The sequence below is a fragment of the Dendrobates tinctorius genome, unplaced genomic scaffold (assembly GCF_039654945.1).
Source record: "Dendrobates tinctorius isolate UK_male_01 unplaced genomic scaffold, ASM3965494v1 ptg000111l, whole genome shotgun sequence".
Lineage (NCBI taxonomy): Eukaryota > Metazoa > Chordata > Amphibia > Anura > Dendrobatidae > Dendrobates > Dendrobates tinctorius.
The window spans coordinates 15,199,493-15,225,842 of NW_027361779.1; the positions used below are offsets into that span (position 1 = coordinate 15,199,493).

Below are 26,350 nucleotides of genomic sequence, written 5' to 3' on the forward strand. Positions count from 1 at the left end.
CTTCCCTTCCGGACCATGCCGTGTGCCCAAACAGTGGTTTATGACCACATATGAGGTATTGGTGCACTCAGGAGAAATTGACCAACAAATTTTAGGATCCATTTTATCCCATTGCCCATGTGAAAATGAAAAACCTGAGGCTAAAAGAAAATTTTTGTGAAAAAAGTTTTTTTTTTACGGATCAATTTGTGAAGCACCTGGGGGTTGAAAGTGCTCACTATGCATCTAGATAAGTTCCTTGGAGGGTCTAGTTTCCAAAATGGGGTCACTTGTGGGGGAGCTCCAATGTTTAGGCACACAGGGACTCTCCAAACTCGACATGTCAACCGCTAAATATTCCAGCATATTTCCATTCAAAAAGTCAAATGGCGCTCCTTCCCTTCCGGGCCCTGCCGTGCGCCCAAACAGTGGTTTATAACCACATGAGGTATTGGTGTACTCAGCAGAAATTGCCCAACAAATTTTAGGATCCATTTTATCCTGTTACCCATGGGAAAATGAAAAAATTGATGCTAGAAGAAAATTTTTGTTAGAAAAATTAAAATGTCCATTTTTTTCCTTCCTCATTGCTTTAGTTGCTGTGAAGCACTTGAAGGGTTAATAATCTTCTTGAATGTAGTTTTGAGTAGCCCTCAAGCTACTCAAAACTACATTCAAGAAGATTATTAACCCTTCAGGTGCTTCACAGCAACTAAAGCAATGTGGAAGGAAAAAAATGGACATTTTAATTTTTCTAACAAAAATTTTGTAGTTTTGAGTAGCTTGAGGGGTGCAGTTTTTAGAATGGTGTCACTTTTGGGTATTTTCTGCCATATAGACCCCTCAAAGTGACTTTAAATGTGAGATGGTCCCTAAAAAAATGGTTTTGTAAATTTTGTTGTAAAAATGAGAAATCGCTGGTCAACCCTTATAACTTCCCAACGAAAAAAAATTTTGGTTACAAAATTGTGCTGATGTAAAGTAGACATGTGGGAAATGTTATTTATTAACTATTTTGTGTCACATAACGCTCTGGTTTAACGGAATAAAAATTCAAAATGTGAAAATTGCAACATTTTCTAAATTTTCGCCAAATTTCGCTTTTTTTCACAAATAAATGCAAACATTATCAACCTAAATTTATCACTAACATGAAGCCCAATATGTCATGAAAAACAATCTCAGAATCGCTAAGATCCGTTGAAGCGTTCCTGAGTTATTACCTCATAAAGGGACACTGGTCAGAGCTGCCAAAAATGGCCAGGTCATTAAGGTCAAAATAGGCTGGGTCATGAAGGGGTTAAAACAGACCCACGGAGGAAAAACCAGAGGCCTCCAGAATACCTCACAGCCGGCCTGGATCCAGTTGTAAGGGAGGGTCCCTCCTGCTTGAAAACAATATTTGCAGCACACGCCCTCCTGGACAAGGCTGCTGATGTCATTCTTGGACAACCACTGGAGATCCTCTCTCCACCACTCTTCAGTGCTCTCAGCTGTTGCCTGACTCTACTCCCACTCCCAAGGAGGGGATGCGGATACGGACTCTTCAGAACAAAATCTGCAAGATACCGTAGATGGCTCCAATTTTGCAGATGATGAAGGAAGGTTCCACACGGGATGTGCAGTGACCAGCAATCAAGACATCCTATGGTCCAGAAGTTTGTCAGCCCAAGAAGCGGAACTGATAGAGCTGACGAAAGGCCTGCCAGATTGTGAAGGACAGAACTACAAACGTCTATAATGATTTCAGGTACACGCATGGCATAGCACACGACTTCGGACCCATCTGGGCTGCAAGAGACTTCATCACAGCAAGCGGGACAACCGTGAAGCATCATGGAGCCATCAGAGACCTGCAGGACGCTCTCCAACTTCTAAAAATGGTGGCAGAGTTAAAGGTCAAGGCACACAGAAAACTGAACACAGTAGAGACACAGGGTATCAACATGGCAGACGTGGCAGCCAAAGAAGCGGCCAGAGGAAGACAATATGGAAAAATGGGAGAGGTCGTAGAGCCGGATGGCTACTACATGACGACTGAAGAAGAGAAAACCTCACAAAATGATGTCCGGGAACCTGTACAAGAAGTAGCAGGACCAGACTCAAAAGGAGGAGAAGGAAAGCTGGATGCTGAAGGGCCAAAGCACTGGGCTCCAAAAAACCTGTCTACCTCAATCGTCTACCTCAAACATCTACCTCAAACTTCTACCTCAAGACAGACCCAGTCTATCTCAAAGTATGTACCCTATGGTGGTTCAATGGGCACATGGCCCCGCACAGAATTGAAGACACAGATGAATGACCTGATAGGACTGGACTTCCACCTTAACAGCCAAATTTCCAGCAGCTGTCTGGCCTCCGACAAATGCAACATCGGACAAGTGGGAAAAGTTCCCCCACATCTTCTGGCCTGAAGCTTTCCCAGTAAGGAACCAGTTGGTGAAGACTACTGCAAAGAAGCTACTCTCAAAAATAGTGTGCGGATATGAGGTTCCATAAGTGATAGCAAGTGATAAGGGACCCACATTCACAGCAAACCTGACACAAGGGATCTGATCAGCAGTAGGGTCAGACTTAGGCCTACACACTTCTCACCATCCCGCACCATAGACTAAGTGGGACACTTAAGAGCAGCATGAAAAAAAATTGCCCAAGAGACAGACAAACCATGGCATTAGACACTCCCATAGGCTCAGGAAAAGCTGTCATCAATATGAAATTTTATTTGGGTCTAAACCCAGGTAATGGGTATTCTTCCCTCTGCAGTTGACTATGCAATGTGATACTTTGTCTGCTTGTGTAATTGAATTTACCAAGAATCTTGCTAATGTCCATTCTCGAGCTTTTTTCTTCATTGCCAGGTCCAGATTTGGTGCCTGGTATGCACGCCCTGAAGCCAGGAGACAGAGTGTTGGTGGAAAAAGTTTGTAAGGAGGGCACTCGATCCCAGATTTGATGGCCCTTCTCCAAGTGCTGACGCCACCAACCTGGAGGAAAACCCCCCACCTGGATCCACGCATCACATTGCAGGAAAGCCCTCATACCAGAAGATACACCTGAGCTGGAATGATTCTATAGATGCCCTACCTGACTGAATAAATTACCTACCTGATAGAGAATACACATCACTGACTGCATAGACTGCTACCTAAGAGACTTTGATTACAATATAATGAACCCCATTAGGGACAGATATCCTGACCGCCCACTTGCGGAAGTCTGTACAGAGGGGGGCGTATGCGCTAGGCATGCGTCAACCCACTGGCAGCATAAAAGAGTTGCAGTGCTTTGGGACAGGAACAGGATTTTAGGGCAAGTGATATCTAAGGGGGGAATTGTGATGGAAATATATATTTCATATAGATCTCACTTGCATATATTCTTATATACTGATATACACATGTATACATATATATATATATTCATGTCTATCTTGAACTTTATAATCAATTGCTCAGAATGGCCCAGTGACCTCGTCAGCTATCCAGCTCAGACCAGAATTGTCTTGTGATTTATCTATCAGACAAGGGAAAAGAGGAAGTTTGGACCAGATGCACCAGCCGATACCAGAGTTTGCTGACATTTGCTGAACAATGGGTGCCGTATATTATATTGCTATATCACCCTCATACCGGCCACTGCCATATATGTTCATGTATTCAAACCAGCCAATTAGATAAGAAGTTCAGCCTTATGTTAATAGAGTAACCACTCCTTTCTGTACGAAATGAAAAACCATGTATGTGCAATAAAAGCTTCCAGAGTTCTGCTAGAATGGGTTGCTGTTAACAAGGTGGTTAGCGCCTTTCCTTCCTTGAGCGCTCAATAAGACTGTCTAATTAGGACAGGCGGCAGCACACACATATATATATATATATATATATATATATATATCAAATTTCCACAACACTCCCACACTTCAAAGACATACTGATAGGAATTTAGATTGTGAGCCCCAAAGGGGGACAAAGATGATGATGTTGGTAAAACACTGGGGAAGTAATGTTGTTATATAAGTGAGTAAAATAAATAAATACAAAGCCACAAAAAAGCACAAAATAAAGATGATTTTTGCCGCTGTGCAAAATTTCGTGACATTTTGAAAAATTTGGTGCAAAAACATCAACATATACCACAAGACAAAAATGACGGTTAAAAAAGCGCTAATGATGAATCAGAGCCTATATGTTTACACCAGACAGTAGGTTCCCAATCTGGGATTCAATATGAAAGGAGTTTCATGAGGATTTTAGAAAGAAATCATTTTATCATTTAGAAGCTCTTAACAGTAATCTTAAAGAGGTAAGAAGTTTATCTGGTTACCAAAGAGCCTAAAGAAGCGGAAGAGTGTTTAACCCTTTAACGACCGCCGATACGCCTTTTAACGGCGGTAATTAAGGGTACTAAAACCACAGCGCCGCTAATTCACGGCGCTGTGGAGAAAGTACATAGCGCCCCCCAGTGTCGGATTTTCTCTGGGGTCTCGGCTGCCAGGGGTAGCCGAGACCCCAGAGAACATGAATTGGTTGTTTTTTACCGACCCCGCCTTTGCGATCGCCATTATTAACCCTATAACGGCAACCGCAAAAAAAAAAAAGCCGCAATTATGCATTAAATTTCTCTTTCCTCTGATGTGATCGCACATCAGAGGAGAGAGAAATAGGGTCCACGATCCCCCCGTTCCCCCCCGGTACCTTTCCGTGGTCCTCCGTCCCCTCCCGATGGTCCCACGTCCAGCCGGCGTCCTCCGATGGGCGCCGCCATCATGAAAATGGCGGGCACATGCGCAGTGTGCCCGCCGGGAATCTGCCGGCTCTGGCTGGCAGATTCCATTCATTATTTTGATCACTATGATAAACGATCATAGTGATCAAAATAAAAAAAATAGTACATAACCCCCCCCCCCGTTTATCACCCCCTTATATAGGCAAACATAATGAAATAAAGAAAATATTTTTTTTTCAGTTTTCCATTAGGGTTAGGGCTAGGGTTAGGGTTGGGTTAGGGCTAGAGTTAGAATTAGAGTTAGGGCGAACTAGGATTATGGTTAGAATTAGTATTAGGGATTAGGGTTGGGATTAGGGTTAGGGGTGTGTTGGGGTTAGGGTTGGAGCAAGAATTGAGGGGTTTCCACTATTTACCTACTTTGGGGGTTTAAAAATTGGGGTCTAAAAAAAATCACTTTTGTGGAAATAAAAGACTTTTTATTTTCACGGCTCTGCATTTATAAACTTCTGTGAAGCGCTTGTGGGTTCAAAGTGCTCACCACACATCTAGATAAGTTCCTTAGGGGGTCTAATTTCCAAAATGGGGTCACTTGTGGGGGGGTTTCCGCTGTTTAGGTACATCAGGGGCTCTGCAAATGCAACATGACACCCGCAGACCATTCCATCAAAGTCTGCATTCCAAAATGGCACTCCTTCCCTTCCGAGCTCTCCCATGCGCCCAAACAGTAGTTCCCCCCACATATGGGGTATCGGCATACTCAGGACAAATCGCCCAACAACTGTGGGGGCATGATTTCTCCTGTTACCCTTGTAAAAATAAAAATTTGGGGGCGAAAAGATAATTTTTGTGGAAAAAAATGGATTTTTTATTTTCACGGCTCTACGTTATAAACTTCTGTGAAGCACTTGAAGGCTCAAAGTGCTCACCACACATCTAGATAAGTTCCTTAATGGGTCTAGTTTCCAAAATGGGGTCACTTGTTGGGGGTTTCCACTGTTTAGGCCCATCAGGGGCTCTGCAAACGCAACATGATGCCCGCAGACCATTCCATCAATGTCTGCATTCCAAAATGGCACTCCTTCCCTTCCAAGCTCTCCCATGCGCCCAAACAGTGGTTACCCCCCACATATGGGGTATCAGCGTACTCAGGACAAATCGCACAATAACTGTGGGGGTATGATTTCTCCTGTTACCCTTGTAAAAATAAAAATTTGGTGGCGAAAAGATCATTTTTGTGGAAAAAAATGGATTTATTATTTTCACGGCTCTACGTTATAAACTTCTGTGAAGCAATTGAAGGTTCAAAGTGCTCACCACACATCTAGATAAGTTCCTTAATGGGTCTAGTTTCCAAAATGGGGTCACTTGTTGGAGGTTTTCACTGTTTAAGCACATTAAGGGCTCTCCGAACGCAACATGGCATCCAATCTCAATTCCAGACAATTCTGCGTTGAAAAAGTCAAACGGCGCTCCATCCCTTGCGAGCTCTACCGTGTTCTGAAAAAGTGGTTTACTCCCACATATGGGGTATTGGCGTATTCAGGAGAAATTGTACAATAAATTTTGTGGTTGATTTTCTCTTTTAACACTTGTGAAAAAAAAAAATTGGCTCTGAAGTAAATTTTTTGCAAAAAAAAGTTAAATGTTAATTTTTTCCTTCCACATTGCTTTAGTTCCTGTGAAGCACTTAAAGGGTTAATAAACTTCTTGAATGTGGTTTTGAGCACCTTGAGGGGTCTAGTTTTTAGAATGGTGCCACTTTTGGGTATTTTCTGTCATGTACACCCCTCAAAATGACTTTAAATATGATGTGGTCCCTAAAAAAAATGGTTTTGTAAATTTTGTTGTAAAAATGAGAAATCGCTGGTCAACTTTTAACCCTTATAACTTCCTAACAAAAAAAAATTTTGCTTCCAAAATTGTGCTGATGTAAAGTAGACATGTGGGAAATGTTATTTATTAAGAAATTTGTGTGACACATCTCTCTGATTTAAGGGCATAAAAATTTAAAGTTTTAAAATTGCAAAATTTTCAAAATTTTCGCCATATTTCCGTTTTTTTCATAAATAAACACAAGACTTATCGAAGAAATTTTACCACTAACATGAAGTACAATATGTCATGAAAAAACAATCTCAGAATCAGAGGGATCCATTAAAGCGTTCCAGAGTTATAACCTCATAAAGGGACACTGGTCAGAATTGTAAAAATTGGCCTGGTCATTAAGCTGCAAACTGGCTCTGTCGCTAAGGGGTTAAACACAGCAATGCAATGATGAGAACGATGATCTTTTGTGCAGCCCAAAAGATCATTTCACCCGATGCCTGAGGGTTTTGCTCATTCATCAGTTGCTCAGCAGCCTGTTTACACTCCAGGATTACCATGAGATGAGCGTTCTTTGAAAAAAATATAAATGGTGGTCACAAGAGAGCTGTTCCCCTCCATATAAGTAATGTTTATGGCCAACGCTAGAGTTTACTAGTAGTGATGAGCGAGTATACTCGTTGCTCGGGTGTCCTCTGAGTATTTTGTCGTGCTCGGAGATTTAGTTTTCGTTGTCTTAGCTGCATGATATGGGACTTGTAGACAGGCTGAATACATATGGGAATTCCCTAACAGGCATTCCACACATGTATTCAGCCTGTCTGCAAGTCGCAAATCATGCAGATGAGACAAGGAAAACTAAATCTCCGAGCACGACAGAATACTCAGAGGACAACCGAGCAACGAGTATACTCACTCATCACTATTTACTAGGTTATAATGTACAGTAACAGAGAATATTCCGAATAATTATATTATTGTCATTAGACAATTAATGCATGGATGGTAATGTTATAGAAAGTAACGGAAAGAAGAAATGTTTTTGCATCTGGTTACTTCTTTATTATTTCTATAATACTTTACAGTCTATTCAATCTGTTTATGTAAGTGAATGGTGATTTAAAAAGGATTATGAGGCAGGTTCCCAAAGAAAAGCAGCATGTTTAATAGGATTGTCCAATAAAGCTTCATGGACCTCATAGAGTGTAGTTCACTGCATGAGACCCCCTTAATTAGGCAGTAAGCTACTGGAATAGGCATCTGCCATTCTGGAGGACTCAACTTCTCTTGTCATACCTGCGTTTTCAGTTCAGTTTCTCTGTTCCGTTTTAGGAATAGATACAAGTAATTCATGCAGAAAACTAATCCATTATGAAACAGACATAACGTGAAGCAGAAGGGCCCCAATGACTATAAGGCCGGGGTCACACTTTTATGTGCAATGCGAGAAACTCCCGTGAGTATCTCGCATCAATACCCGGCAGTGCCGCCGGCACTTGGGACCGGAGTGTGCGCTGCGTAGAAATACAGGCAGCCACACACTCCATTCCTGAGTGCCGATGCGCGAGTTTCTCGCATCACACTCGCAAGTGAGACCCCGGCCTTAAGGGGAAAGTCTAGTTTTGGCCTGAGATGGAATACCACATTAAGTGTATTTAACCCCTTCCTGCCATCCGACGTACTATCCCGTCCACGGTACCCGGGCCCGTATGACCGGGGACGGGATAGTACATCGGCGCGATCAGCGGCGCCCACGTGGTGAGCGCCGCTGATCGCGGCCGGGTGTCAGCTGATTATCACAGCTGACACCCGGCACTATGTGTCAGGGGCGGTCACGGACCGCCCCCGACACGTTAACCCCTTGCACACCGCGATCAAACATGATCGCGGTGTACCGGGAGTTAAAGGGAAGCATCGGCAGGGAGGGGGCTCCCTCTGTGCTTCCCTGAGCCCCCCACGGCAGCGCAATGTGCAGCGCTGCTGCGGGGGGCTTCTATCCTCCAGGCCCCCGAATCCAAGATGGCGACGGGGGCCTTCGGGGACCTGAGGAAGCTGGCTTCCTCAGTGCCTGCAAAGCGCAGGCAAGAGGAAGTCTGCTTCAATGCCTGTGACAGATTGCTGATCTGTCACAGTGATCTGTGATGTGACAGATCAGCGATCTGTCACAGGACAGTGATGACCCACCTGGGACTATGTAATAAAGTAAAAAAAAAAGTAAAAAAAATGTAAAAATAAATAAAAAAAAATCGCCAAATAAATTAGTAAAAAAAAAAAAAAATATTCCCCAATAAATTCATTTTTTGAAAATAATAAAAAAAACAAACAATAAAAGTACACATATTAGGTATCGCCGCGTCCGTAATGACCCGCCCTATAAAACTGTCCCATTAGTTAACCCTTTTAGCGAACCCCTTAAAAAATAAAAATAAAAAACGAAGCAAAAAATAATGATTTATTATCATACCACCAAACAAAAAGTGTAATAACGCGCAATCAAAAAGACGCATATAAATATCCATGGTACCGCTGAAAACGTCATCTTGTCCCGCAAAAAACGAGCCACCACACAGCATCATCAGCGAAAAAATAAAAAAGTTATAGCTCACAGAATAAAGCGATGCAAAAATAATTATTTTTTATATAAAATAGTTTTCATTGCATAAAACCGACAAAAACATAAAAAAACGACCTAAATGAGGTATCGCTGTAACCGTACTGACCCGAAGAATAAAACCGCTTTATCAATTTTACCGCACGCGGAACGGTGTAAACGCACCCCCCCAAAAGAAATTCATGAAACGCTGGTTTTTGTTCATTCTGCGTCCCAAAAATAGGAATAAAAAGCGATCAAAAAATGTCACGTGCCCGAAAATGGTACCAATAAAAATGTCAACTCGTCCCGCAAAAAATAAGACCTCACATGACTCGGTGGGTCAAAATACGGAAAAATTATAGCTCTCAAAATGTGGTGATGCAAAAACTATTTTACAATAAAAAGCGTCTTTTAGTGTGTGACAGCTGCCAAAAATAAAAACCGCCATAAATAGTAAATCAAACCCCCCGTTATCACCCCCTTAGTTAGGGAAAAATAATAAAACTAAAAAAAAAGTATTTATCTCCATTTTCCCGTTAGGGTAAGGCCGTGTGCACACGCTGCGGATTAGGTGCGGATTCATCCGCGTGGATTTTGTAAAATCCGCAGGTGAAACCGCAGGTCAATAGAGGAGATGGCAAACCGCAGGAGAATCCGCAGAAAGAATTGACATGTCAATTCTTTCTGCGGATTGAAAACCGCAGATAATCCGCGCGGAAAATTCCGCACCGTCTGCACTGCGGTTTTTGATTCCCATAGGGAATCATGGTACTGGGGTCCGCAGCAGCCAAAACCGCTGCGGAACCGCAGCAAAATCCGCAGCGTGTGCACACAGCCTTAGGGTTAGGGCTAGGGTTAGGGCTAGGGTTAGGGTTAGGGTTAGGGCTAGGGTTAGGGCTAGGGTTAGGGCTAGGGCTAGGGCTAGGGCTCAGATTAGGGTTAGGGGTGTGTTTGGGTTAGGATTGGAGTTATAATTGGGGGTTTCCACTGTTTGGGCACATCAGGGGCTCTCCAAATGCAACATGGCGTCTGATCTCAATTCCAGCCAATTCTGAGTTGAAAAAGTCAAATGTGCTCCTTCCCTTCCAAGCTCTGCCATGCGCCCAAACAGTGTTTTACCCCCACATGTAGGGTATCAGCCTACTCAGGACAAATTGCAAAACAATTTTTGGGGTCCAATTTCTCCTGTTACCCTTAGGAAAATAAAAAATTGGGGGCAAAAATATCATTTTTGTGGAAAAAAATGATTTTTTTATTTTCACGTCCGAGTGTTATAAACTTCTGTGAAGCACTTGGGGGTTCAAAGTGCTCACCACACATCTAGATAAGTTCCGTGGGGGGTCTAGTGTCCAAAATGGGGTCACTTGTGGGGAGTTTCAATAGTTTAGGTACATCAGGGGCTCTCCAAACGCACATGACACCCGCAGACCATTCCATCAAAGTCTGCATTCCAAAACGTCACTGCTTCCCTTCCGAGCCCCGACGTGTGTCCATACAGTAGTTTTCTCCCACATATGGGGCGTCAGCGTACTCAGGCCAAATTGGACAACAACTTTTGGGGTCCAATTTCTCCTGTTACCCTTGGGAAAATGAAAAAATTGGGGACTAATTGATCATGTTTCTGGAAAAAATACGATTTTTTTATTTTCATGCCCTGGCATTATAAACTTCTGTGAAGCCCTTGGGGGTTCAAAGTGCTCACCTCACATCTAGATAAGTTCCTTAGTGGGTCTAGTTTTCAAAATGGGGTCATTTGTGGGGGGTTTCCACTGTTTAGGTACATTAGGGGCTCTCCAAAGGCAACATGACACCCGCAGACCATTCCATCAAAGTCTGCATACCAAAACGTCACTACTTCCCTTCCGAGCCCCGACGTGTGCCCATACAGTAGTTTTCACCCACATATGGGGTATCAGCATACTCAGGACAAATTGGACAACAACTTTTGGGGTCCAATTTCTCCTGGTACCCTTGGGAAAATAAAAAATGGTGACTAAAAGATCATGTTTGTGGAAAAAATACGAATTTTTTATTTTCACGCCCGGGCGTTATAAACTTCTGTGAAGCACTGGAGGGTTCAAAGTGCTGACCACACATCTAGATAAGTTGGGTCTAGTTTACAAAATGGTGTCATTTGTGGGGGGTTTCCACTGTTTAGGTACATTAGGGGCTCTCCAAAGGCAACATGACACCCGCAGACCATTCCATCAAAGTCTGCATTCCAAAACGTCACTACTTCCCTTCCGAGCCCCGACGTGTGCCCATACAGTAGTTTTCTCCCACATATGGGGTATCAGCATACTCAGGACAAATTGGACAACAACTTTTGGGGTCCAATTTCTCCTGGTACCCTTGGGAAAATAAAAAAATGGTGACTAAAAGATCATGTTTGTGGAAAAAATACGAATTATTTATTTTCACGCCCGGGCATTATAAACTTCTGTGAAGCACTGAGGGGGTCAAAGTGCTCACCACACATCTAGATAAGTTCCATAGGGGGTCTAGTTTCCAAAATGGTGTCATTTGTGGGGGGTTTCCACTGTTTTGGTACATCAGGAGTTTTCCAAACGCGACATGGTGTCCGATCTCAATTCCAGCCAAAAACGTCAAATGGCGCTGCTTCCCTTCCGAGCTCTGCCATGCGCCCAAATAGTGGTTTACCCCCACATGTGGGGTATCATCGTACTCAGGACAAATTGCACAATAACTTTTAAGGTCCTGTTACCCTTGGAAAAATAAGAATTGAGGGTGAAAAGATCATTTTTGTGGAAAAAATATGATTTTTTAATCGTATGGCTGTATGTTATAAACTTCTGTGAAGCCCATGGGGGTTCAAAGTTCTCACCACACATCTAGATAAGTTCCTTAGGGGGTCTAGTTTCCAAAATGGTGTCATTTTTGGGGGGTTTCCACTGTTTTGGTACATCAGGGGTTTTCCAAACGCGACATGGTGTCCGATCTCAATTCCAGCCAAAAACGTCAAATGGCATTGCTTCCCTTCCGAGCTCTGCCATGCGCCCAAATAGTGGTTTACCCCCACATGTGGGGTATCAGCGTACTCAGGACAAATTGCACAATAACTTTTAGGGTCCTGTTACCCTTGGGAAAATAAAAATTGGGGTGAAAAGATCATTTTTGTGGAAAAAATATGATTTTTTAATTGTACCGCTGTACGTTATAAACTTCTGTAAAGCCCTTGTGGGTTCAAAGTTCTCACCACATATCTAGATAAGTTCCTTGGGGGGGTATAGTTTCCAAAATGGGGTCACTTGTAGGGGGTTTCCACTGTTTAGGTACATCAGGGACTCTCCAAACGTGACATGGCGTCCGATCTGAATTCCAGCCAATTTTGCATTGAAAAAGTCAAACGGCGCTCCTTCCATTCTGAGCTCTGCCATGCGCCGAAACAGTCGTTCCCCCCCACAAATCAGGTATCAGCGTACTCAGGACAAATTGCACAATAACTTTTGCAGTCCAATTTCTCCTGTTACCCTTGGTAAAATAAAAAAAATTGAACCTGAAGTATTTTATTTGTGAAAAAAAGTTAGATGTTCATTTCTTTTTAAATATTCAAAAAAATTCCTGTGACGCACCTAATGGGTTAATAAACTTCTTGAATGTGGTTTTGAGCACCTTAAGGGGTTCAGTTTTTAGAATGGTGTCACTTTTGGGTATTTTCTATCATATAGACCCCTCAAAGTGGCTTCAAATGTGATGTGGTCCTAAAAATAAAATGGTGTTGTAAAAATGAGAAATCGCTGGTCAACTTTTAACCCTTATAACTTCCTAACAAAAAAAAATTTTGGTTCCAAAATTGTGCTGATGTAAAGTAAACATGTGGGAAATGTTACTTATCAAGTTTTTTGTGTGCCGTATCTCTGTGATTTAAGGGCATAAAAATTCAAATTTGGAAAATTGCGAAATTTTCAAAATTTTTGCCAAATTTCCATTTTTTTCACAAATAAACGCAAGTTATTTGAATGAAATTTTACCACTAACATGAAGTACAATATGTCACGAGAAAACAATGTCAGAATCACCGGGATCAATGGAAGCGTTCCAGAGTTATGACCTCATAAAGGTACAGTGGTCAGAATTGTAAAAATTGGCCCGGTCATGAACGTGCAAACCACCCTTGGGGGTGAAGGGGTTAAAGAACCTACCTGGATTAGGTACTGAGAACAAAGGTTTAAGAGCTCAAGTAACTGTAAATGACTACCAGCTGCCAAAACATCTTGAATCGCTCCTGGCTCCAATAGTATCTGTTAAAACAGAAGAAACATGAGTCATCAGGATGATGGCAATAAACACACTATTATAAACACAGCCTGCTCCATAAGCTAAACAGGAATATCAGAGTTGATAGAATCATTAGAGCATTAAATGAACAAAATCAGATTTTAGACATTAGACCTAAGACATTTTTAAAAACATTTCTCAGTAAAATACATTATAAAACCCTTTTAAAATAGCTCAATTATTAAGTTAGGTCAGAATATACTGTCATTTTTAATATCAGTTGCTTGGTCCGGCCAAAGAGGCTCTGCCGATCAGTAAGCAGAGGCAATGGGGCCGCCGATGGGTTGTGAGAGCACGCATGCCGGTATCTTGTAATCCACTGAAGTGCCCTAAGATCATGTAAGGTGCAATATTAAAATAAATGTGTAATCAGAAGACATTGTTTAATGTTTTTTTTTTTTTTTTTTTAATATTTATATAAAAATCCTGAGTTTTCAGAATAACCACTAAACTTAATATTGGGCTGATATTTCATATTATCACCACAGGCAGATTTACAGTGATAGGTAAAGTACATATAGAGAACCAAAGAACACACTATTCACAGTAAGTGATGGTCACAGTTCACCTCCTCCTGCCCTCTGCACAATGACCTCTGCACAGCTCACACTTGCGAGAAACTCGCACTAGTCTCGCATCTTAAGGCCGGGGTCACACTGGCGAGGAATTTGGACGAGTGAAAGGCGTTAAAAGCACGCATTACACACGGACAAATTATTCTCTATGGATTTGCTCCCAACAGCTGTATATTTCTCGGGCGTATTCTACGGTCCGTGCCAATCGCAGCATGCTGCGATTGTCAGCGTATTACGCCAGTAGTACGCCAATGCAAGTCTATGGGTGCACAAAAAATACGGATTACACACGGACCACACATGTGACTTGCGAGAAATACGCACCCGGTGTCTTTTAGAAAAGCCGGCTATTCAGTGTGCTATACAGTAAACTCACACTGACAGGTTTAATAAAGAAAGAAAGAATAGATATAGACACATAGAATACACACGTATATATATATATATATATATATATATATACACACAAACATACATACATACATACATACATACATGTCATTGTGACAAACATATATATATATTTATATTTCACAGAGTTCTTCATAGCAGAATAGCCGCTAATTAATTTGCCGGCTTCTATCAAATAATTCCCCAACCCGACATGAAATGACACATGGTTTACATTCAGTAAACCATTTCATTTCAAGTTTTTTATCTGTCCTTGACTAATAATTAGATGAGGGTTTTTGTGCAAAATTTGGGAGTTGTGGTTGTTATTTTAAGGGGTTAATTCGTTGTTAAATGCGTGGGCTTTCCTTTGCCCTATATTGGTGGCGAGTGGGTTAATCTAACAAAGGGTTAAAGTCACCATTCGATTGTAAGGTGACATTAACCCTTTGTTAGAGTAACCCACTCGCCACCGCTACAGGGCAATGGGAAGCCCACGCATTTTTTATAAATGAATTAACCCCTTAAAATAACAACTCCCAAATTTTGCACATAAACCCTCATCTAATTATTAGTCAGGGACAGATAAAAAAACATGAAATGAAATGGTTTACTGAATGTAAACCATGTGTCATTTCATGTCGGGTAGGGGAATGATTTGATAGAAGCTGGCAATTTAATTAGCGGCTATTCTGCTATGAAGAACTTTGTGAAATATAAATATATATATATATATATATATATATATAGATGTTTGTCTCAATGACTTGTGTGTATATATACAGTGGGGCAAAAAAGTATTTAGTCAGTCAGCAATAGTGCAAGTTCCACCACTTAAAAAGATGAGAGGCGTCTGTAATTTACATCATAGGTAGACCTCAACTATGGGAGACAAACTGAGAAAAAAAAATCCAGAAAATCACATTGTCTGGTTTTTTTTAATTTTCTTTGCATATTATGGTGGAAAATAAGTATTTGGTCAGAAACAAGCAATCAAGATTTCTGGCTCTCACAGACCTGTAACTTCTTCTTTAAGAGTCTCCTCTTTCCTCCACTCATTACCTGTAGTAATGGCACCTGTTTAAACTTGTTATCAGTATAAAAAGACACCTGTGCACACCCTCAAACAGTCTGACTCCAAAATCCACTATGGTGAAGACCAAAGAGCTGTCAAAGGACACCAGAAACAAAATTCTAGCCCTGCACCAGGCTGGGAAGACTGAATCTGCAATAGCCAACCAGCTTGGAGTGAAGAAATCAACTGTGGGAGCAATAATTAGAAAATGGAAGACATACAAGACCACTGATAATCTCCCTCGATCTGGTGCGCCACGCAAAATCCCACCCCGTGGGGTCAGAATGATCACAAGAACGGTGAGCAAAAATCCCAGAACCACGCAGGGGGACCTAGTGAATGAACTGCAGAGAGCTGGGACCAATGTAACAAGGCCTACCATAAGTAACACACTACGCCACCATGGACTCAGATCCTGCAGTGCCAGACGTGTCCCACTGCTTAAGCCTGTACATGTCCGGGCCCGTCTGAAGTTTGCTAGAGAGCATTTGGATGATCCAGAAGAGTTTTGGGAGAATGTCCTATGGTCTGATGAAACCAAACTGGAACTGTTTGGTAGAAACACAACTTGTCGTGTTTGGAGGAAAAAGAATACTGAGTTGCATCCATCAAACACCATACCTACTGTAAAGCATGGTGGTGGAAACATCATGCTTTGGGGCTGTTTCTCTGCAAAGGGGCCAGGACGACTGATCCGGGTACATGAAAGAATGAATGGGGCCATGTATCGTGAGATTTTGAGTGAAAACCTCCTTCCATCAGCAAGGGCATTGAAGATGAAACGTGGCTGGGTCTTTCAACATGACAATGATCCAAAGCACACCGCCAGGGCAACGAAGGAGTGGCTTCATAAGAAGCATTTCAAGGTCCTGGAGTGGCCTAGCCAGTCTCCAGATCTCAACCCTATAGAAAACCTTTGGAGGGAGTTGAAAGTCCGTGTTGCCAAGCGAAAAGCCAAAAACATCACTGCTCTAGAGGAGATCTGCATGGAGGAATGGGCCAACATACCAACAACAGTGTGTGGCAACCTTGTGAAGACTTACAGAAAACGTTTGACCTCTGTCAGTGCCAACAAAGGATATATCACAAAGTATTGAGATGAAATTTTGTTTCTGACCAAATACTTATTTTCCACCATAATATGCAAATAAAATGAAAAAAAAACAGACAATGTGATTTTCTGGATTTTTTTTACTCAGTTTGTCTCCCATAGTTGAGGTCTACCTATGATGTAAATTACAGACGCCTCTCATCTTTTTAAGTGGTGGAACTTGCACTATTGCTGACTGACTAAATACTTTTTTGCCCCACTGTATATGCATTCTATGTGTCTATATCTATTATTTCGTTTCTGTCATACAGTCATGGCCAAAAGTTTAGATAATGTCACAAATATTAATTTTTACAAAGTCTACTGCTTCATTTTTTCTAAAGGCAATTTGCATATACTCCAGAATGTTATAAAGAGTGATCAGCTTAACAGCAATTACTTGCAAAGTCAATATTTGCCTAGAAAATGAACTTTATCCCCCAAAACACATTTCAACATCATTGCAGCCCTGCCTTAAAAGGACCAGCTAACATCGTTTTAGCGATTGCTCCATTAACACAGGTGTGGGTGTTGATGAGGACAGGGCTGGAGATCAATCTGTCATGATTAAATAAGAATGACACCACTGGACACTTTAAAAGGAGGCTGGTGCTTGGCATCATTGTTTCTCTTCTGTTAACCATGGTTATCTCTAAAGAAACACGTGCAGTCATCATTGCACTGCACAAAAATGGCCTAACAGGGAAGAGTATCGCAGCTAGAAAGATTGCACCTCAGTCAACAATCTATCGCATCATCAAGAACTTCAAGGAGAGAGGTTCCCTTGTTGCCAAAAAGGCTCCAGGGCGCCCAAGAAAGACCAGCAAGTGCCAGAACCGTCTCTTAAAAGTGTTTCAGCTGCGGGATCGGGCTACCAGCAGTGCAGAGCTTGCTCAGGAATGGGAGCAGGCAGGTGTGAGTGCATCTGCACGCACTGTGAGGCGGAGACTCTTGGAGCAAGGCCTGGTCTCAAGGAGGGCAGCAAAGAAGCCACTTCTCTCCAGAAAAAACATCATGGACAGACTGATATTCTGCAAGAGGTACAGGGAGTGGACTGCTGAGGACTGGGGTAAAGTAATTTTCTCTGATGAATCCCCTTTTTGATTGTTTGGGACATCTGGAAAACGGCTTATTTGGAGAAGACCAGGTGAGCGCTACCACCAGTCTTGTCTCATGCCAACTGTCAAGCATCCTGAAACCATTCATGTGTGGGGTTGCTTCTCAGCCAAGGGAATGGGCTCTCTCTCAGTCTTGCCTAAAAACACAGCCATGAATAAAGAATGGTACCAGAATGTCCTCCAAGAGCAACTTCTCCCAACCGTCCAAGAGCAGTTTGGCGATCAACAATGCCTTTTTCAACATGATGGAGCACCTTGCCATAAAGCAAAGGTGATAACTAAATGGCTCAGGGAACAAAACAGAGATTTTGGGACCATGGCCTGGAAACTCCCCAGATCTTAATCCCATTGAGAACTTGTGGTCAATCATCAAGAGACGGGTGGACAAACAAAAACCTTCAAATTCAGACAAAATAAAAGCATTGATTTTGCAAGAATGGACTGCTATCAGTCAGGATTTGATCCAGAAGTTGATTGAGAGCATGCCAGGGAGAATTGCTGAGGTCCTGAAGAAGAAGGGTCAACACTGCAAATATTGACTTGCTGCATTAACTCATTCTGTCAATATAACCTTTTGTTATTCATAATATGATTGCAATTATATTTCTGTATGTGATAAAAACATCTGACAAACACACATAAAAACCAGAGGCCAGCAGATCATGTGAAAATATAATATTTGTGTCATTCTCTAAACTTTTGGCCATGACTGTAAACGCTGTCATAGGGCTCCATTATATGTCCATTTTGAGAGGCGGTGAGAAAATCTCGCCATACGGATTACATACGGATGCGGACATGCGCAAAATACGCGACCACACCTTGCTTACGGATGACATACAGAGCACTATTTAGGGTCATTCATCCGTATTACGCATGTAAATTACGGACAGCATTTTGCGTCGGTTAGTGTGACCCCAGCCTAATACTCAGCACTGCTGCTGGCACTCAGACCAGAGCACTCAGTTGTGTAGAAATACATGCAGCCATACACTCCGGTCCTGAGTGCCAGCGGCAGTGACGAGTATTGAGACGCAAGTTTCTCGCAAATGTGACCCCGGCCTTATATTGCTACTATACCATATTAATACCATTAATACCAATGCCAATATTATTTTCAGATTCTGTCTCTCACAGTTGAAGTGTACCTAGAATAAAAATTAAAGACCTCTCCATTCTTTGTAGGTGGGAAAACTTGCAAAATCGGCAGTGTATCAAATACTTATTTTCCTCACTGTACGGTGCTTTTAAGTGCATTTTTAGGGGACATATGGCAACCAAAAGAAATGGTAATTTTGTATTTTTAATTTTTTGGGGGGGTATTTAACCCCTTTCGACATCTGAGGTACTATCCCGTCCATGGGACCCGGGCCCCTATGCCCATGGACGGGATAGTACGTCATAGCGATCAGTGGTGCTCACGTGGTGAGCGCCGCTGATCGCAGCCGGATGCCAGCTGATTATCACAGCTGACACCCCGCACTATGTGTCAGGGGCGGTCACGAACCTCCCCCGACACGTTAACCCCTGGCACACTGCGATCAAACACGATTGCAGTGTACCGGGGGTTTAGTGAAGCATCGGCAGGGAGGGGGCTCCCTTTGTGCTTCCCTGAGACCCCCGCAGCAGCGCAATGTGCAGCGCTGCTGCGGGGGCCTCCTTCCCTGCAGGTCCCCAGATCCAAAATGGCGGTGGGGACTTTCGGAGGCCTGCAGGGAGGCGGTTTCCTCATGCCTGCGAAGCGGCGGCATGAGGAAGCCCGCAGCACTGCCTGTGACAGATCGCTGATCTGTCACAGCGATCTGTGATGTGACAGATCATCGATCTGTCACATGACAATTATTGTCCCCCTGGGACAGTGTAATAAAGTTTAAAAAATGTAAAAATAATTTATAAAAATCGCTAAATAAGAAAAAAAAATATTCCCTAATAAATTCATTTTTTGGAAATAAAAAAAAACAAAACAATAAAAGTACACATACTTAGTATCGCCGCATCCACAACGACCCGCCATATAAAACAGTCCCATTAGTTAACCCCTTTAGCGAACCCCTTAAAAAATAAAAAACAAAGCAAAAAATAATGCTTTATTATTATACTGCCGTACAAAAAGTGCAATAACGCGCGATCAAAAAGGGGGATATAAATAACCATGGCACCACTGAAAACGTCATCTTGTCCCACAAAAAACGAGCTGCCACACAGCATCATCAGTGAAAAAATAAAAAAGTTATAGCTCGCAGAATAAAGCGATGCAAAAATAATTATTTTTTATATAAAATTGTTTTTAATGCAATAAAGCGCCAAAACATAAAAAAAACTATATAAATGAGGTATCGCTGTAATTGTACTGATCAGAAGAATAAAACCGCTTTATCAATTTTACCGCACGCGGAACGGTGTAAACGCACCCCCCCAAAAGAAATTCTTGAAATGCTGGTTTTTGTTCATTCTGAGTCCCAAAAATCAGAATAAAAAGCGATCAAAAAATGTCACGTGCCCGAAAATGGTACCAATAAAAACGTCAACTCGTCCCACAAAAAATAAGACCTCACATGACTCGGTGGGTCAAAATATGGAAAAATTATAGCTCTCAAAATGTGGTGATGCAAAAACTATTTTTACAATAAAAAGTGTCTTTTAGCGTATGACAACTGCCAAAAATAAAAACCCACCATATATAGTAAATCAACCCCCCTTTATCACCCCCTTAGTTAGGGAAAAATAATAAAATTAAAAAAATGTATTTATTTACATTTTCCCATTAGCGTTAGGGTTAGGGCTAGGGTTTGGGCTAGGGTTAGGGCTGAGATTTGGGTTAGGGGTGTGCTGGAGTTAGAATTGGCGGGGTTTCCACTGTTTGGGCACATCAGGGGCTCTCCAAATGCAACATGGCGTCTGATCTCAATTCCAGCCAATTCTGCGTTGAAAAAGTCAAATGGTGCTCCTTCCCTTCCAAGCTCTGCTATGCGCTCAAACAGTGTTTTACCCCCACATATGGGGTATCAGTGTACTCAGGACAAATTGGACAATAACTTTTGGGGTCCAATTTCTCCTGTTACCCTTGGGAAAATAAAAAATTGGGGACCAAAAGATCATGTTTGTGGAAAAAATATGATTTTATTTTCACGCCCGGGCGTTATAAACTTCTGTGAAGGCTTTGGGAGTTCAAAGTGCTCACCACACATCCAGATAAGTTCCTTGGGGGGGGTCTAGTTTCCAAAATGGGGTCACTTGTGGGGAGTTTCAACAGTTTAGGCACATCAGAGGCTTTCCAAATGCGGCATGGCGTCCAATCCCAATTCCAGCCAAAAAATTCAAATGGCGCTGCTTCCCTTCCGAGCTCTGCCATGCACCCAAATAGTGGTTTTGTCATGATCCAGGTTGGATATGACAGGTTTTGCATAAGTAACCTTTCTTTTCTTTGAGCTGGTTGCTTAGAGTTTGTTTTGCCCCCGGTGGCCATTAGGGTTATTACACAGTGGTGTCTTTTGTTCTAGTTTGCCCCCGGTGGTGGTGAGCGTTATTGCATGGGAATCTCTAACAGATGTGAGACTCAGGCTCCTAACTATAAAGGTGTGTCAGGTGTTCTCACTCACTGTTGGTGATATTGGTGTTTTCCAACCATCCTTGGAAGGAAGGAGCTAGAGAGAGTTCCTAGCAGCTCAGTCAGAATCCTGGAGAGGCAGCTACGGTGTCAGTGAGGAGTTCTGGCAAAGCTTGGAGGAGTGGCAGCTATGGTGTCAGCGAGGAGTTCTTGCAAAGCTTGGTGGAGTGGCAGCTATGGTGAAAGCTGCACTCAGATGCTGGACTCTGTTGCTGGAAGAGAGCTGCACTCAGATGCTGGACTCTGTTGCTGGAAACCTGCACACGGATGCTGGACTCTGTTGCTGTAAAGCGGCACTCAGATGCGGGACTCTGTTGCTGGAAAGCTGTACTCAGGTGTTGGATCCGGTTGGAGGAAAAGATGCACTCAGGTGTCGGACTCTGTTGCTTAGAGCATTAGCAATAGAGCAAAGCTAAGTGGTGTTTCCCTGTTTTTCACTTTCCTCAATGTGTGTTATAGTGCAGTGGTGGGATTAGTTTCTGAACCGTCCACTTCACTAGTAAGGGATTGGTTCAGGGCGAGCTTGGGATTTCAGGTATCCTCATCGGTGCCTGGTGCGGAACCGGCTTAGGGATCGTTAGGAGTGTAGAGACACTGACTCAGGGGAGTGCAGGAGGTCTCCACGTCCCCGTTCCCTATCGCAGGGCCACCATTGTAATTGTTTTCCTGGCTTTCCCCTTTATTCTGAAATTCGCCCTGCTGGAGGCGGTGTATCCAGACATACATGTACTACTGAAATTCGCCTGCTGGAGGCGGTGTATCCGGCTGCACATTCTATTAATTAAATTCGCCCTGCTGGAGGCGGTGTATCCAGGGTCACGCGTGTCATATAAATTCGCCCTGCTGGAGGCGGTGTGTCCAGTCACACGTGACCATGACAGGTTTACCCCCACATGTGGGGTATCAGCGTACTCAGGACAAATTGCACAATAACTTCTAGGGTCCTATTACCCTTGGGAAAATAAAAAATGGGGGTGAAAAGATAATTTTTGTGGAAAAAATATGATTTTTTAATTGTACGGCTGTACGTTATAAACTTATGTGAAACCCTTGGTTGTGGGTTCAAAGTTCTCACCACATATCTAGATAAGTTCCTTGGGGGGGTCGTTTCCAAAATGGGTCACTTGTGGGGGGTTTGCACTGTTTTGGCACATCAGGGGCTCTCCAAATGTGACGTGGCGTCCGGTCTGAATTCCAGCCAATTTTGCATTCAAAAAGTCAAACGGCGCTCCTTCCCTTCTGAGCTCTGCCATGCACCGAAACAGTGGTTCCCCCCGACATATCAGGTATCAGCGTACTCAGGAGAAATTGCACAATAACTTTTGCGGTCCAATTTCTCCTGTTACCCTTGGTAAAATAAAAAAAATTTGACCTGAAGTAATTTTTTTGTGAAAAAAAGTTAAATGTTCATTTTTTTAAAACATTCAAAAAATTCCTGTGAAGCACCTGAAGGGTTAATAAACTTCTTGAATGTGGTTTTGAGCACCTTGAGGGGTGCAGTTTAGAATGGTGTCACTTTTGGTATTTTCATATAGACCCCTCAAAGTGACTTCAAATGTGATGTGGTCCGTAAAAATAAAATGGTGTTGTAAAAATGAGAAATCGCTGGTCAAATTTAACCCTTATAACTTCCTAATAAAAAAAATTTTGGTTCCAAAATTGTGCTGATGTAAAGTAAACATATGTGAAATGTTACTTATTAAGTTTTTTGTGTGCCTTATCTCTGTGATTTAAGGGCATAAAAATTCAAAGTTGAAAAATTGCAAAATTTTCGCCAAATTTCCATTTTCTTCACAAATAGACGCAAGTTATTTGAATGAAATTTTATGACTAACATGAAGTACAGTATGTCACGAGAAAACATTGTCAGAATCACTGGGATACATGGAAGCGTTTCAGAGTTATTACCTCATAAAGGGACAGTGGTCAGAATTGTAAAAATTGGCCCGGTCATGAACGTGCAAACCACCCTTTTCGGTGAAGGGATTAAGTTTGAGTTAAATAATTTTATATTTTCATAGATCAGAATTTTACAGACACAATATCAAATATATTTATATTTAATTACTTAAATTATAATTTCTTTATTTTTTAATTGGCAAAGGGGAGAGGTGATTTAAACTTTCTACGTCTATTTTTCTAATATTTTTTAAACATTATTTTATTAATTCTTACTTTATTTTTTAGTCCCCATAGGGGATGTGAACCTGCAATCATTTGTTTGTTTGGACTATATATGACGATACTTCAGTATTGCTGTATATAGTAAAATTACTGATTTTCTATAAAGCCAAGCCACAGGCTGGGCTTCAAAAACAACACCAATATGGTGGCAACAGGAGCCTCCCTTTTGCCAAGGCAACCTATAATCTTCCAGAAATTTTGTTGCAGATGATGGGGCAATAGGTGCCCGAATGTTTGTGAAATGTAATAGAGCATTTTAAATTAGATTGAGGCTATGTGCCCACGTAGTGTTTTTCAAGCATTTTTTTCCTGAGCAGAAACGCATGCCCTTGCCAGGGAAGACGCATGTGCTTTTTGACACGCGTTTTTGACGCGATTGTCAAGCGTTTTGACATGTGTTTTTCTATGCTTTTTTGCAATTACAGTGTATGTATGTGGGTCGCCCTCCCAGGGCTGTGGGGTACTCGGTACCGGGCCGGTCTCTCAGAGGGGAGTGTCACAGCAGCGGTGACCCGGTCCGTGGCCCTGGGCGCCCATGTAAAAGGGATTAAGTGATGGAATAAAGTTTATGAGTGAATGATTTGTGACACCACCTGTGGTGTTCAGCAATGAAAATGTTAAGCCGACGCTGCAGACAGATCCTCTGGGACTGATGGTGTGGTGCAGCAATGATGTTGTGGTCCTCCACAGGTAGGGTTGTAGTCCCAGGGCAGTGTAGATGAAGAGCTAGTGAGGAGAGCATGCTGGTGCAGTGTTAAGCACAGAGATGTAGCAGTGCTGAATGGGTTGGCGCAGGAATAAGCGGAGGACACCAGAGCATGTAGTACCAAAGCTTTACTCACAGTCTGTTGTGCGTACAGGTGCCCGCATCCGTGCTGTGTCCTCCAGGTCAGGAGCTCAGTCAACCTCCAGGCGAGATGACGTACTCCGTTCCAACACTCCGCCAATATATGTGCCTTTTCTGAAAGTCTCCCTTCTAGCGCTTATTTGAAGTACTCACAGAACTGAGTTACACTGGAGTTCCTCCTTTCAGATGTTCTTAGAACTCTACTTGTACGGCAGACAGCTGTAGCCTGCTTCAGGGACTCCTTGCTACTCAGTCCCGGCTCACTCTCATTGCTGTTGTGCCCCCAAGTCTTGTGTGGGAATAAAGTGGTGACAACTTCTATTCCTCCGGTGTCTGTCGCAGGACCATTAGTATCCATACAACCTCGGGGACCGGACCCCGGCCTTGCGCTGTGAACTTGGGAAGGCTTCTGCTCTAACCCTAATCCTTAGTCCTCCTCTCCTTACGTATGGAGAGAGTCAGGCTTTCCATCAATGTTCCTTTCCTGTGCCAGCGGACCCAGGTCACTGAGGTCGGCTGCAGCACTTCCTTCATCCATCCCACTCAGGGGATCCTCTCTCTGACTCCTCGTCAGACTGACTGACTAAATCCTAAACTCTTGCCGCTCTTTTGGTGCCAACTAAACTCCACCCGCCTCCCAGCACGCTTCGTGTTCCAAGCAGGGAGCCACCAAAGGGTGCTTTGCTACACTACTGTGTTGTGTGGGATGCAGGTGTTGGAGCGTGGTCAGGTGTCTCCACCTTACCTGAATGGTGGGGTACCACACCTCAGGAGGAGGTGCAGTACCTCTGTGGCGACTGAACCCTCAGGGGCGCCACATTTGCGGAATCGCATGCGATTCTGCACAATTAATGAACATGCTGCGTTTTTTTCCGCTAAGTGTTTCTGCAGCGGAAAAAAACGCACCATTAGCACAACATGTGCGTTTTCCATTCTATTACATTACACTTTTTTTGGAAGTGCATTGAGCAGCAGGGTGGTGTACTGGTAAAAAGGGAAAAAAAATATTTTAAATCTTCTGCCTGAGCGAGTGTGAACGAGCTGAGTGAGACCAGAGTGTAAGTGAAAACTGTGGTAAGTGTGTGACTTGAGATTCAGTGACTTTGGATTCAGGGAGTTTCCAAGGGAGGTATTACTGAATTGCTGTTATATTTTATTAATACTTTTTATCTATTTTTGCTTATCTTATTGTCTGGTGCAATCCCCATTAGGATGTACTCCACTATTGCCAATGCCATCCAGTGCACGTCTTGCCGCATGTATGAAATCCTTGAACAGCCGGTCGAGGGTGCATACTGCTGTGCAAGATGTGAGCACATTGTGCATTTGGAAGCCCAGATACTGGATCAAAATGTGCAGCTGGCAACACTGAGATCCATAGACAATATGGAAAGGAGTCTTCAGCTCACTGAGCAGACGCTCAATGGGATAGATGAGGGGGGGGATGCTAGGTTGGAGCTGCAGGACAATGAAGCAGCTAGCTGGGTGACAGTTAGAAGGTGGGGTAGAGGGAAGAGCACGAGGGAGGCTAGTCCTGATCTGGCACACCCCAATAAGTTTGCTAAGTTGGCAGATGAGGGGAGTGTTAGTGCAGGAGTAGCACTGCTGCAGCAAGGCATGTCCTCTGAAAGCCGGAGGAATGTCTGCTCCAGTAAGGGGGGAAATAAGAGAGCAGGGCAGGCAAGACAGGTTCTGGTAGTGGGTGACTCAATTATTAGGGGAATAGATAGGGAAATCTGTCACAAAGACAGGGATCATCGAACGGTGTGCTGCCTACCTGGCGCTCGAGTCCGACACATCGCTGATTGGGTTGACAGATTACTGGGAGGGGCTGGTGAGGATTCAGCTGTCATGGTGCACATTGGCACAAATGACAAAGTTAGAGGTAGGTGGAAGGTCCTTAAAGATGATTTCAGGGAATTAGGCTGTAAGCTTAAAGCAAAGACCTCCAAGGCGGTATTTTTGGAAATACTTCCTGTACCACGTGCCATGCCAGAGAGGCAATGGGAGATTAGGGAGGTTAATAAGTGGCTCAGGAATT

The 26,350-nt window shown here is 42.9% G+C and overlaps 1 protein-coding gene across 4 annotated transcripts in view; it reads right to left on the reverse strand.

Moving 5' to 3' along the window:
- Positions 1–26,350, reverse strand: part of KLHL32 (kelch like family member 32) — a 454,252-nt gene that overhangs the window by 251,761 nt on the left and 176,141 nt on the right. For all 4 annotated transcript variants that reach the window (XM_073589527.1, XM_073589529.1, XM_073589525.1 and 1 more), the window contains exon 5: positions 13,288–13,386. In XM_073589527.1, the coding sequence (XP_073445628.1) occupies positions 13,288–13,386 (99 nt within the window). The remainder of the gene's footprint in view (positions 1–13,287; positions 13,387–26,350) is intronic.